Source organism: Aedes aegypti, chromosome 2 (assembly GCF_002204515.2).
Source record: "Aedes aegypti strain LVP_AGWG chromosome 2, AaegL5.0 Primary Assembly, whole genome shotgun sequence".
NCBI lineage: Eukaryota > Metazoa > Arthropoda > Insecta > Diptera > Culicidae > Aedes > Aedes aegypti.
Window position 1 is genome coordinate 240,879,523 of NC_035108.1, and position 14,786 is coordinate 240,894,308.

Consider the following 14,786-nt stretch of genomic DNA (forward strand, 5'->3'; position numbering starts at 1 on the left):
TGGAACATATCCGGGTATGCTAGGATCGGGGCACTTAAAGTGCCACATCCGGTATTCCATGCGGTCCGGGGACCTTTATCACCTTCAATGCTTCGATGCTGCTACAAGCTCGTCATTGGAGACCTTACGATCCTCGGCGTTTGCTTCTTCCTCGTCGACATATGGTGTGGGTGACTACGGTGTCAGGTCATGCGTTGGGAAGAGACCCTCGACAATAACCCTCAGCTTTTCAGCACACGTTTCAACTGGCATTGATGGATCCTTGAATTTCACCATGACCACTCAATAGACGTCCCCTCAGGGGTTGGCATCAGCTGCTCGACACAGCTCCTTGTAGCACTCAGACTTGCTCAGCGTTAACTCGCGTTTGAAAGCAGCTCTGGTTACTTTGAATATGACTGTTTGCTCCTCTTTGAGAGGCCTGCCTTAGCCGAGTGGTTGTAGCCGACACTGGCCGATCCGGGGAGAAATCATGCGGCTTTAAGCGCCACTCCGTGAGGAGACCGCACAACAAGATTAATTTTGTCCGGTTGAGACTCGTCACGGCGAGTCCATTTAGAATCCCCGAATATGTTGAGGATCGAGCCAGCGTGCCTACAACCTACACAAGAACTGGGGAGTCTACCCTACGCAACAACATATACTGTCGCACTCCTAAATCATTCCTCCAAAGAACGCAGTAAGACGACACCCATACCTAAGACAGTGCAACATGCACAGTTGTCGCACACTACTGTCTCATCACTGGTGGCCGCCCCAAAGGTCGACCAGGACACCTTGCCACGAGGACCCGCGATCACACGTGGACCCGCGATCACACGTGGGCAGACGCTTGATCTACTGCCTCCCATCGGCGCGACCAACTAGGAGCGCAGAATCACCAGCAAGCAACGCAATCCAGCAAGGAACCCCACCGCAGCCGTCGCCCGTGGTAACTCGGTGAGTCGGGGATTTTAAATGGACTCGCCCTGACGAGTCTCAACCGGGCAAAATTAATCTTGTTGTGCGGTCTCCTCACGGAGTGGCGCTTAAAGCCGCATGATTTCTCCCCGGATCAGCCAGTGTCGGCTACATGGTTAGAGTTCGCGGCTACAAAGCAAAGCCATGCTGAAAGTGTCTGGGTTCGATTCCCGGTCGGTCCAGGTTCTTTTCGTAATGAAAATTTCCTCGACTTCCCTGGGCATAGAGTATCATCGTGCCAGCCACACGATATACGATTGCGAAAAATAACAACTTAAGCAAAGAACGCTCTCAGTCAATAACTGTGGAAGTACTCATTGAACATTAAGCTAAGAAGCAGGCTTTGTCCCAGGGAGGACGTTATACCAAGAAAAGAGAGTCCTCTTCTCTGGTCCTTGCTCTCTGGTAACGCCTCCTGGCCCCTTCTCAACATGTGCAGTGTTACAAAGCTGTGCGACGTGTCTCTGCCAATAGGACACTGCTTGTTCTCTCCAGGATAATTAGTTGGGTACCGAGGTCGGTCCATCGATTCCGATAGGTTTTATGAGGCCCTGACGACCCAAACCTTATCATTAGGAGGATCGGTAATACTAGGTCCTGTGATTTCGGCGGAGGCAATCTTCCGGTTTACAGACGCCTCGACGCCAAATTGCTAGTGTAATTTTACGATCTATTGGACTAGTTCTTGTTCTAACAGAAAGCATAATCTATTACCGATACTACGCTCGATCTAGCCGGTCTGCCTTAGCCTACTCCAATCGCGTCCGATGGTCTCCTTTATCTTCTCTCTTCAACAGACAGTAGACAGGTCTATACGCGTTGCATCGTGGTTCTGAACAAGTCCGTATCTGCATTCAATGCCGCTTTTAAGGCGCATTGATTTCCTTTCTGAGAGCTAACTTTGCCTCTCTGAATGCTGAACCGCGTTCTTTTCTTTGTGCTTCTGTGCTTGCGCGTTGCATTTTTCGTCTAGCCCGAAGGCAGATTGCTCGGAGATTTCCCAAGTAACCACTGGCCCGCTAATTTGCCTTTTTGAGCTTATAGGGCTGTTATACGGCTAATATAGGACTTGTCAGCTCTATAATAGCCCTATGTTAGCACGGGAGGCGAAACAAAGGGTTTTTTGGTTACTTGGGTTGTAATTGATTCGCATCACCAGTACACCGGGGGCCTGATCTCTCTAGAAGGAGCTTTTCTCGGCATGGAAGCATAGCAAGCTCGTTATATCAAAACAACTATCTGTGGGCTTCGTAGCCGTGCGGTTAGCGGCGTCAGTCGTTTAGGCGTATTGTGCTACAGAGTGTGGGTTCGATTCCCGCCCCAGTCGGAGAAAACTTTTCGTCAAACGAAAAATTCTTCATTGGTCCACTGGTCGTTCTGTGTGTCCGTTGTCTAATGTAAGTTATGTTCAGTCTGTGCAGCCTATGGCTGAAGACGGTGTAAATTGTAAATTGTCTCTTTACCGTTTAGGTTCAGAGTGTTCATTCGTGCCTCAGGGCTTCAGTGAATACTTCGCCGTCGAAGCGCGCTGTTTTCCAAACTCGGGCTTGGGTCGAGTTACAACGTATTGCCCTCCGCCCGCCTGGTATCTTAAAGGTTAGGACTACAGAACGTTACATCGATGATCGATTCTGCACCATTTCTGCGAAAGGTACACACTGTACCCACATTAGCCAGCTCTACACTTAATGCGGCCAAAGATTCCAACAATCGTTGGCCTCTTTGATGCAGCGGCTATCCCACTCCACAGCCCATGCATTAAAGTCACTAGCTATCACTACTGGCTGCCGATTAGCTAGTTCGTCTATCATCCCGTCGACCATGTGGGAAAATTCCTTGGGGGCGCGTAACAACTGCAATAGAACATGCCGTTGATTTTTTCTATCGCAAAACCGTCGTTTGGGATGGAGACTACTTCTTGGATGATCCTAGCGGATGTGGTATCTGCCCTTATCAAGTTGTCGCAGATGTAGTCGACTTGGCTGTACATAAATTTAAGTAATCTGTCGACCAGCACATCAAGGTACTTGAAAGAACGTTTCGATGGTACTGCCGAGTATGGATACCCGTTTAAGTCCCTCCGCGACTCGGGTTGACATCTGTCCCAATTACGTTTTATATATCAGGATGCGGTATTCATCTAGAAACTGGAAGCCGATTTGTTTCTTCAACAATTCGTGCTCGCCTTCCGTATGAATCGTATGAAAATTTAGTAACATTGTATTGGAGATGTTTGGATGACTAATGAAACTTCTGACTGCAGGCAAAGCATAGTCATCGCTCTGTAACTGGCTCACTTTAGCCTATGACTTTTTTGTATACTGGTTGTCCAGTCTACCGGTGCAGGCTTTGTCCTAGTTGGAATGTAACGCCAGAAAGATGAAGATGATCCTGTTTCACTAGTATACGGCTCCTGGCAGCATTCTTCATGTCTGTCACTCTCTAGCACTCTTCATCGAATCACTGCTTCGTGTATAACTGTCTGAGATCCCACTCTGGTACTCGTGACGCTGGATAATTGCACCCGAATTTTCTGTTAGGTCTATATAGTAGAAGCACCAGTTTTGGTCAGTCTTGGAGAAAATATTTTTGAAAAATATATGGGAAAACATATCTGGACAAACATTTGAAAAGGGCCTAAGAGGTCTTGAGCCTTTTTTCAGAAACGTTGCTGTTGAACTCTTTTTAGCCCGCCCACGCAAACTAACACTAAATATTTACTGCAAATACCTTAAACGAAAGCTTTCTATCCATATTACAGGGTCTATTTCTTATATCGGAACTGCGCAGAAACATTATTTTCTCATTGAAAATCAAAACAGTTTCGGCTACATCCTTAAACCCAGTTCTTAAATTGGCCAATGGTTGATGGGCAACCCGAGCAAAGCTTGAGATCATATTGAAAACTAATTTTGATGTTGTGCTGTCGCGGATTTTGATAACTCAGTTTGTTCTCATTTTGGTCGTTTTAACGGTTAAAATATCAAAACTGAGAGCAGAAAAATGTTCCCATGAAATCAAATTGAAAACTCTTTTTGCTGTCAGTGAAAGCAAATTGAAAACAGTTTCTGCTGTCATTGAATGCAAATTGAGAACTCGCTGAGATATACATATTTTCGATTGATATTGAAACATGACTGCGACTAGATAAATGCTTTATTTTTATATTCTCGTAGTATTTAAACATGTAGCACGAATAAATTTATAATTAAATAAAAAGAAAATATAAGTAAAAATTTAAAATGATAGCAGAAAGAAAACAAAATATGATATCGAATATTTCATTGATAAATTGATATCAAATTATGATATCAACTTGATGCTGAAAACAATATATGTTTTCAACTTGCTTTCATTTTGCTGTTGGACTTTGCTCGGGAACCTCAACACGACAAAATTGAATAACCAACGTGTTTCTTATTTCCAGGAGTATGCAATCTGCCGCCTGAACCAGTACGTCCGATGCAAGAAGCTGTACAGCGAGCTGATCAAAAATTCGGGAAACCTACCGGTCACAGACCCGGAAAAGTAAAACAAAGATATCACACGTCTTCTGTTACTGAATATCGAATGATTCCTCTCTTCTTCAACCTCGTGCACCTGCGTGAGGTGCGACTAGAGGGGATAATCCTACCACACATCACCTACACACAGTCACAAATCCAGTATACCAGATCGGCTAGCGCAAAAGCAATGGCGGCACGCTGGATCACCAACGCCTAAAATCGAATCGAATGAGATATTGATGTGGAATCTATAACTGTGAAGGCTAGCGTTTATAGAATCCCGAGAAATGGCAACTGTGCTTAAAGCGGACGATACATGTGTCCTACTCCGGTAGGTGCCATGACTTGTAATTGTACCAGTATTAGTGGCCATTACTTTTACATTTATGAGACACACGAAAAAGAGTACGTCATTACAACTCGAAGAGCGTTTATTTAACAAACAAACAAAAATCCAAGCATTTCCACCTGAGTAGTAACTACTGATTAAATTCTTTTATCTTTTAATACAAACACACGTGGATATTTATAACTGAAAGTAAAGTAGTAAATTTAGGTATTTAATTACGCCGAATTATATTTTGAGCATACAATTTTAGTGTTGTGAAATAGACGGTTGTGCTACATTTAGTCGAATGTTATTATACAAAGAGTCGAAACTGCTGAATACGACCTTTTCATATTACAGGTTAATTAAGTCCATTTCAGCTCACCGCCAAACTATCACTATGGCTCTATATAGCGTGGGTTTGAGTGGGTTAGCTGCTATGAGTGTAATAATAACGGTATTTCCGTCATAAGGCTCTAGTACAGTAAATGATCACTAAATTAGTGCAAGTACTTCATCATTAAATTGGTCAAGGTAATTGATTTTAAGTCTTGGTTAAAGCCTTTGATTTGGTCGTTATCTATAATCCAGAGCGTAAATGATTAATCATAAAGTTAATTAAAATTTGTGATTTATCGGTTATAAGTTCAAAAGATTATTGTTTTGAATTTATCGTTAATTATGAGTAGTATTCATCATACTTCAGTGTATAACCCATTTGTTGCATAAAGGCGTTTAGTGCATACTTTAGGGCATTTATTTTTCGAACATGGTAAAATGTCTTTAAATATGTACTACGCGCCTTGAAGTCTGCAACAAATGTATTATACACTAGAAAGTGATTACAGAATTAATCCAAATCGAAAAGTTTTCAGCATGTGCTATAGGCCTTTTCATGTGACAGATCCGTCTATGCATTTGTTTACATCGGTGGAGGACCGGTGCTAACACGGGCCTGTCATTTTCATAGAATATCTGTCAAAGTGCTTCCCGATCAGCTGATTTGAGACGTCATGTGAATAGACCTATTGTTAACTTAGCAAAATTTTGATAATGTATGACTCATCGCTCTGCTTTGATCACTAAAAACAATGATTATTCCCTAGTTATTATTATTGTCTTTAATATAGTAGTTTTTCGCCCTTGGTGAGATCGCCACTAGATCAATTTCTTGTGTGTAACCCACTTATTGCATACTTAAAAGCATACTTTGAGACATTTTAGATAACACGGAAAGCAATAATCATTATCACTGCAACATTGAAAAATCAAATCTCCATTTTTAATAGACCGATGAAGCTGAACAGACAACGGATTGTGCACAACAAAGCTGTGGGAAAGAAAGGGTCAAAGAAAAATCCAGATGTAAAAGCTTACATCATGGGTTATGGTCAAACTATCAAACTTAACTTTATGATATCATCCTATGTGCTTTCAGCAGATATGCTTAACATTAGCTTTGTTAGTGATTGTACTTAATCTGGATGATTCACAAAAGGATAACTAGAAGTTTACCTTTCAGTGCATGCTTTGAAAATGTTACGAATGTTGCCTGTGATACTTCCAATGTTTCAATAGTGCTTAAACCCGCTATTTCAACCGAAAATAACATTCGAACTAGTAATGTAGCACATATCGGTTCTAGCCACGCGCAGAAAACTATAGAGACTTAGGAGGCATTAGGTAATACAGTGCGACTGACAGTAGCTAGGCTAACGATTATTATGAACTGTGAACGAATCTTAATGATATTGGGAGGAAGGCGACTTTATGCAATGAAGTTTCTATTTCGTGGTTGTTAATAAAATTAATACTAATTCAAACTTGCCTAGATGATGAGTCCCAAACATATCGATGAACTAGACCTTAACTTGATTTATAGCTCAGTAAGACTTTCAGAGATTTTTGACAACAAACAATGTGATGAGTGGAATCAAACAGCGGAAGCCAAATTGTGAAATTTTTAAATTATAATAAAATTCGTTCAGATCGCACTTGCAGCCTACTCTCACGCGTACTGCAGAAGCTTTTTTCTTACACGTGTACCGCGAGAATGTCGTGCATCTCAAACATAACGGCTGAATGCCAAAGTACATGTAAAGTATGTAAACATACTGCGCTCCCTTTTGCGATATTTAATTAGTAATTAGAATTAAGCTATACGTGTATAAATTTTGATGTTATTGATTTTTTATTTTTCTCAATAAAGGTATAAAAATACGACTGTTGGTTTTATTATAGTCTTGTTTCGTTCATATTAAATGAATCTTTATCTTCTTTTTAGCTTTACGTCCTGAACAGATCCTGCTTCACAGCTTATTAACCGAGATCTTTCTTTGACCAGCATATGAAAACAATATGCCTTGAAAATCATGAAAATTCCAAACCCGAAAAGATTATTGACCAGCGGAATTTGAACCCACGACTCTTAGCTTGGTCTTGCTGAATAGCTACGCCTATGCTTTCCGAACTATTAGGCTTCCCATACTTACTTTTTTTGCTTAAGCTGTATTATTAGTTATTTATGGATTCTGTTCAATCTCAATTTTGAACAGGCACAAGTTCAATGTAAGATTCTAGCTAGTTTTTTATACTAGTATTTGATAAAACTTATTCACTGTTGGTAAATATGATTTTAGGGTTCCATGATTTGTTAAAACTGAGCTTCACCATTAATATTATTGAATGAAATTTTGATTATTTTATAAACTTTTCTTGTTTTAAAGCCCATGTTCAAAATGAAGCCAAGAGATTTTCTAAAGAAACATACATAAATTACTTAGAAAAAGATTAATTGTCTGGTTCTTACTTTTTTCAGTAATTAAAGGATGTAAAATATAAATACATTTTAAAATTTCAAAAAAAATGTGCCAAATTTGCTTCATTTTCATGTTTTTTTAATTTCCAGGGATCCCGCGAAATGAACATTTTATTTCCCGTTTCCCGTGAAGTCATTGATTCATTTATTTAGTTAACGTCTAGACAGATAACACTGAATCAACAACTTAACGCCACAATACTCGGTTCGTGGCCTCATCTCTCCATCCTCGGTTCTGCCCTACGCTCGCCAAACAGATACGCACTTGATCCGCCCACCTAGCTCGCTGCGCTCCACGCCTTCTTGTACCAACCGGATCCGAAGCGAACACCATCTTTGCAGGGTTGCTGTCTGGCTTTCTTGCAACATGCCCTGCCCATCGTATCCTTCCAGCTTTGGTAACCTTCTGGATACTGGGTTCGCCGTAGAGTTGGGCGAGCTCGTGCTTCATCCTTTGCCGCCACACACCGCCGAAGATCGTCCTAAGCACCCGACGTTCGAAGACTCCAAGTGCTTGCAAGTCCTCCTCGAGCATCGTCCACGTTTCATGCCCGTAGAGGACTACCGGCCTTAAGAGCGTTTTGTACATGGTACATTTGGTGCGGGCGTAAATCTTTTTTGACCGCAGCTTCTTCTGGAGGCCATAGTAGGCCCGACTTTCACGGCGAGCCCTGTCGCGCTCGGCCCCACCAGCTAGCATGTACTTTGTCTTCGACGCATTCACCACCAGTCCAACTTTTGCTGCCTCGCGTTTCAGGCGGGTGTACAGGTCTGCCACTTTTCCAAATGTTCGGCTGACGATGTCCATAACATCCACGAAGCAAACAAATTGACTGGATCTCGTAAAAATCGTACCCCGGCTATTAAGCCCGGCTCTCCGCATAACACCTTCTAGCGCAATATTGATCAACAGGCACGAAAGTCCATCATCTTGTCGTAGTCCCCGGTGGGATACAAACGAACTGAAGTGTTCACCTGAAATCTTCACACAATTTTGTACACCTTCCATCGCCGCTCTTATCAGTCTCGTGAGCTTCCCGGGAAAGCTGTTCTCGTCCATGATTTTCCATAGCTCTACGCGGTTGATTCTGTCGTATGCCGCCTTCAAATCGATGAAAAGGTGATGCGTTGGGACCTGGCATTCACGACATTTTCGGAGGATCTGCCGTACAGTAAAGATCTGGTCTGTTGTCGATCGGCCGTCAACGAAGCCGGCTTGATAACTTCCCACGAACTCGTTTACTACAGGTGACAGACGACGGAAGATGATTTGGGATAATACTTTGTAGGCCGCATTTAGAATGGTGATCGCTCGAAAGTTCTCACAATCTAACTTGTCGCCTTTCTTGTAGATGGGGAATATTACCCCTTCCTTCCACTCCTCCGGTAGCTGTTCTGTTTCCCAGATTGTGCCTATCAGCCGGTTCAGACAAATGGCCAGCCTCTCCGGACCCATCTTTATGAGTTCATCTTCGATACCATACTTACCAGCAGCTTTATTGTTCTTGAGCTGGTGAATGTCATCCTTAACCTCCCTCAAAGTGGGGGCTAGTTGGTTTCCATCCTCCGCAGTACTGACGAAGGCATTTCCTCCGTTGTCCCGTACTTCATTGCCTGTGCTCTCAGCGTTATTCAGGTGCTCGTCGAAGTGCTGCTTTCACCTTTCGATCACCTCACGCTCGTCCGTCAAAATGCTCCCATTCTTATCCATGCACATCTCGGCTCGCGGCATGAAGCCGTTGCGGGATGCGTTGAGCTTCTGATAGAACTTACGCGTTTCTTGAGACCGGCACAACTGTTCCATCTTCTCGCACTCCGTCTCCTCCAGGCGGCGTTTTTTCTCCCAAAAGAGGCGTGTCTGCTGTTGCCGTTTCCGTCTATAGCGTTCCACGTTCTGCCGGGTCCCTTGCTGCAGCATGACCGCCCGCGCTGCATTCTTCTCCTCCAAAACCTCTTGGCGCTCCTCGTCGAACCAATCGTTCCATCGTCTCCGTCCCACGTACCCGACGTTGTTCTCAGCTGCGACATCCGGTTGTTTAAGCCGCTCTAGGTCATATACCGGCGCGGCCGTCGGTACCGTACGTCGTTAACGACAGAAAGTTTTGGGCGCAGTTTGACCATCACCAGATAGTGGTCAGAGTCGATGTTAGCGTCACGATAGATCCTGACGTCGATAATGTCGGAGAAGTGCCGTCCATCAATCAGAACGTGGTCGATTTGCGATTCTGTCTGCTGTGGTGATCTCCAGGTGTATCGGTATGAAAGGCTGTACTGGAAGTAGGTGCTACGGTTGGCCATATTCTTGGAGGCGGCGAAATCAATTAGTTGTAGGCCGTTTTCGTTCGTCAGCCGGTGGTCGCTGAACTTTCCAATCGTCGGTTTGAATTCCTCCTCCTGGCCAACCCGAGCGTTTAGATCTCCAATGATGATTTTGTGGGTGTGGGGGGTTGGCAGTAAACAGGACTACACCCCCGACCCACTAAACCATTTCCATTGCCGCCAAACCCTTCGTCTCTCCGGGACCACCAAGGGGCTATTGCACATCGCATCCTCCAGGTTAGCTGCGTAGCCATGCAGCAACGAACATCGATGACACGCTTATGGGGGGTCCACCAAGGTAGCATGCTGGCGCATTGCCAGCTTCCCGGGTGGTCCTCACCTCCCGTTGTCCGCTGAAAGCGGGCAGGGTCGACCACTAAGCCCGCGCCCAGCTGCACCGCAGGTATCAAGAACTGATACTGCGGGCTTCGCAATTTGACCTACTGAAGGGTCAGGCCCTATCAGCTAGCACCAGCTGGGATTGCTGACGAAGGGGCCTCCACCTGCCCCGAATAACCAGAGGCTCGTATCCACCCAGTAGGCCGGCGCCACGACAGCAGCGCTACCAGGATGTTCTCCCCGCGGCCACTTAATCGCTGTAAGGGTCGATTTCGACCGTAGGGCACCGGTATGACCTACGTAGCCGACTGCGAACCCTTGGACCACCTGTTGATTAGCGTCTGCACTAGTCACTCCTCGAGTCCACACGCCACCTCCTTTGGAGTTCCGAGACGATGTGGGTGATAGCCGATGAAACGGCATTCCAGCCAAACTCGTCAGCACACATCCTCTGGACCAAATTGTCCGGAGTCGTGTCCCGACCGCATGTGGCAAACATGCGGTCACGCATTGTGCGGAAACGCGGGCACACGAACAAAACGTGTTCCGCCGTTTCCTCTAAACCTGCACAAACTGGACATTCGGGAGAACCCGCATGACCGAAACGGTGTAGATACTGTCTAAAGCATCCATGGCCCGAAAGGACCTGTGTTAGGTGGAATGTTAGTTCCCCATGGCGCCTATTGACCCAGATATCTAACCTCGGAATCAACCTGTGAGTCCACACTCCCTTGGTGGAACTGTCCCACGCACGCTGCCATTTGACCATGGAGGCCAGTCTGGCAGTCCTGCGTATGCCTCTTGTGCCGCGCATTTCGAAGCACTCTATGTCTTCCATGATAAGGATACCAATAGGCATCATACCGGTGATGACACAGAGTGCATCGTGTGACATGGTACGGTACGCGCTCGCAACCCTCAGGCACATTAGCCTATAAGTAATCTCTAGCTTGCTACGGTAGCTATCGGTACTCAAAGCCGTGCCCCAAGCCGGGCCACCATACCTCAGTATGGACGAGGCGACACTGTCCAGAAGCTTACGCTTACTGGCGTACACCGCAGAGCTATTGGACATCATCCGGGACAGTGCCACAATAGCTGTGGAGGCTCTCTTGCAGGCATAATCGACATGGCTACCGAAGGTAAGCTTGTCGTCGATCATCACCCCCAAGTGTTTGACGGAGCGCTTCGAAGTGATTGTGCAGTCGCCTACACTGATCACCGCTTGCTGCACCGACTTTCGGTTGTTGACAACAACAGCCTCAGTTTTGTGGTGAGCCAATTCCAGTTTCCTGGAGCTCATCCACTCCTCCACAATTGCGATCGAGTGGGCTGCAGTCAATTCCACTTCTTCGATCGATTCACCGTAGACCTCCAGCGTAATATCGTCGGCAAAGCCAACGATGACCACACCCGCCGGGAATTTTAATCTCAACACCTCGTCGTACATGACATTCCATAACACCGGACCCAGGATGGAACCTTGCGGGACTCCTGAGGTTATGTGAAAGCACTTCCGACCCACCTCTGTGTCATAGACTAATACCCGATTCTGGAAGTAACTTCCGAGAATCTTGTACAGGTACTCGGGTATCCCCAGACGCAGGAGCGCATCAGCAATAGCCACCCAACTGGCACTATTAAATGCGTTCTTTACATCCAGAGTCACTACTGCGCAGTAGCGAATACCCCTCCTCTTACGCTGGAGTGCTATCTCAGCGGTTTTCTTAACCGTCAGAATAGCGTCTACGGTGGACCTCCCTTTCCGGAAGCCGAACTGGTTGCCTGAGAGACCATTTACACCCTCGGTGTACCTCGACAGTCTGTTGAGGATGATCTTCTCGAGCACTTTCCCCACCGTGTCAATCAAGCATATTGGTCTATACGCCGACGGGTCACCGGGTGGTTTCCCCGCCTTTAGCAATAGTACCAGGCTCTGCCTCTTCCACGCATCTGGAAATACTCCCTCGTCCATGCATATCTGCATAGCAGGTCTGAACATACCGGGAGCCTCCAAGATTGCGACTTTGAGGGCCAGGTTTGGAACTCCGTCCGGACCCGGTGCCTTCCCCATGCTTAGGGATTTTGCAATCCCTACAAGTTCCTCATCGGTTACTCTATCCTCATCGCCAGCCCCAATCCCCGGCTGTCCTACGAAAGGAGGCCATGGGCTAGGGTTGTGGCGCGGAAAGAGCCCCTCGATGATCCCCTCCCTGTGGAGATTGCTCCGTAGGAGCAATTGCACCTCTTGTCTTCGCCATAACGATCCTGTAGATGGTATGGTTACCTCTAAACGTACGCATTATTGATCCCTTCCAACACACTTCCTGCAACGCTACGATGCCGAATCCACGGTCCTTCAGCACGTCGGCGAGTATGCGTGTGCTCCCGATGACGTTGAGAGATTTACAGTTCCACGTACCGAGCTTCCAATCGCTAGTCCCTTTACATCGCTGTGGTCTTCGCCGATTGTCCCGGTTCGTAATCTCTCGTTGATTATTCGTTGCTTGATTTTTTTACGGCTGGCTTGCAGGGCCTGACACCAACCCCCTAGATTTCCGGAGGACCATTCCCCCTAAATGTTCGGAGGACCATAGTGCACAGTTTTGCTTAGAGTCCTTCTCTGGCACTCGGATGATGATCAGCCGCCCCTTACATGGAGTGCAGATGCTCAAGGTTTGCAGAAGCAAAAGCAAAGGCAAACCCTCCCTTCCCTGTCAGCATACGACCAAAGTTCCCACCGGGGGTTGGTTACCCGATCTTCCCTAAGGTTACTCGTACCCCGGCCAGTACCGCGAGGAGGTAGGGATAGAAATTGCTGGGTAAGAGGCTGAGGACCGCACAGACGGGTCTATTTTATTCCTTCAGGTACGCTATGTACCAATGGTACGCCATGCCCAGCCATTTACCAACCATGAAGTCAAACTCCATGAAATTTGGAAACTCTACCTTATGCGTGTTATAAGCCAAAAATAAAATCATTTTGATTTCCGAGCTACGAAAGTATAGAGAAAATTCCAAAAGTATACCCGTCTAAAAGCGGGGTTGGGTATTAGAGGGTTAACAAAATGTTAATAAAAGTTTAATTTAGTTTTACCAAATAAGGATGATAGTGTTTTCCAACACTGCACACCTTGATATAAGAAATGAATGTAAAAGGATGATTTTTTTTGAAATCCGTAGACTTTTTATAATGATGGCAATATATGCTCCTAAAAATATTATCTTTCATTGCAAAAAATCCTGATTAGTGTCCGCGGCTACAAAGCAAAGCCATGCTGAAGGTGTCTGGGTTCCATTCCCGGTCGATCCTTTTCGTAATGGAAATTTTTTTGACTTCCCTCGGACCTGCCCGACGATATACGAATGAGGAAATGGCAGCTTTAGGCAAAGAAGCTCTCAGTTATAAGAACACTAAGCTGATATGCAGGCTCTGTCCCAGTGCGGACGTTAATGCCAAGAAGAAAAATTTCACGGCTGGCGCTTCTCAGCTCTTAAAGTCCAGGAACTAAATGCCAAAACCTCGCTTGATATACACAACATCAGCGTGTTAGAACTGGCGAACAACCAAATCGGTAATCGAAAGACCTAGTTTTCGAATCACAAATCAAGTCATGGGGCCTTTTTTGTGTCAGCGACTGTATTTCACCTATTCACTAATATACTTACAGTACAATCCTCTCATATGTCGTGAAAGCATGAATGAATTGGTAATTAAGGTGAAGCGGCGTGTAACTCAAAGAATCATTAGAATCATCATTGATGTAACAGTAGTAGTGTCGCCTATCCATGTATATTTTCAAAACAAACAAACAAAAAAAATAACATTTGTATTAAGCATATTTTTATGTAAACACATGGAAAATTTAGGAGAATGACGAGTATTGGAAATCAAAATCAACTGTTCAATAGTACATATCAAAAGAAAACATTACAATTTAATGAAAGGCAACGGAATTTCTCTGTTTTTTATTGGATTTATCGCATATTTTGGTTATGCATCGGTATGGTTTATGTCTGCAAGGGATGACGGTGTTGCCAGGTGATTGGTGACAGATTTTTCTAGCAATTGTTATATGCTTGTTTTCGGAACATTTGCTGCATATTATAAAAACTTATCATTTTGCAAATAGTTTTTCATCACAAGATCACTGATTTAATAAAGTTTTAATGATTTTTGTGATCAATCCACATTAAATGCTATGATTTTACAGATAGCAACTCTGACATCACTGCGCTCAACGATCGCGATGATTGTGTACACACGATAGACGCGTCCCGACGCATCCCGACGCATCGCACTGTGGAGCTTTTCAATTATTTTGGGTGGTCCAAATTGATAAACACTTAGTATGATTTTATGCTTCATAGAGATGGTTTCTGTAATTTGAGAGACTCGAAAAACAAACAACGTATGAGTTTCAAGTTTCTATGCTTTGCCCAACCTTTCCGCACTGAAAATTAATACAACAGAACAAAAAATTGAATATTTTAGACTATAAACACAGGCATGTCT

The 14,786-nt window shown here is 44.8% G+C and overlaps 1 protein-coding gene and 1 long non-coding RNA gene across 5 annotated transcripts in view; one reads left to right on the forward strand and one right to left on the reverse strand.

Annotated features, from left to right (window-relative positions):
• The window catches only part of LOC5571143 (choline/ethanolamine kinase), a 76,959-nt gene extending 71,986 nt beyond the window's left edge, over positions 1-4,973 (forward strand). For all 4 annotated transcript variants that reach the window (XM_021844574.1, XM_021844576.1, XM_001653406.2 and 1 more), the window contains one exon: positions 4,388-4,973. In XM_021844574.1, the coding sequence (XP_021700266.1) occupies positions 4,388-4,492 (105 nt within the window). In that variant the 3' untranslated portion in view covers positions 4,493-4,973. The remainder of the gene's footprint in view (positions 1-4,387) is intronic.
• Positions 4,974-4,977: 4 nt separating this feature from the next.
• On the reverse strand, positions 4,978-7,017 carry LOC110676496. Its single transcript, XR_002500449.1, has 2 exons — positions 5,820-7,017; positions 4,978-5,675 (listed from the first exon to the last, which is right to left on the reverse strand). It is a non-coding gene; the product is annotated as an uncharacterized LOC110676496 (long non-coding RNA).
• Between the last annotated feature and the right edge of the window lie 7,769 nt (positions 7,018-14,786).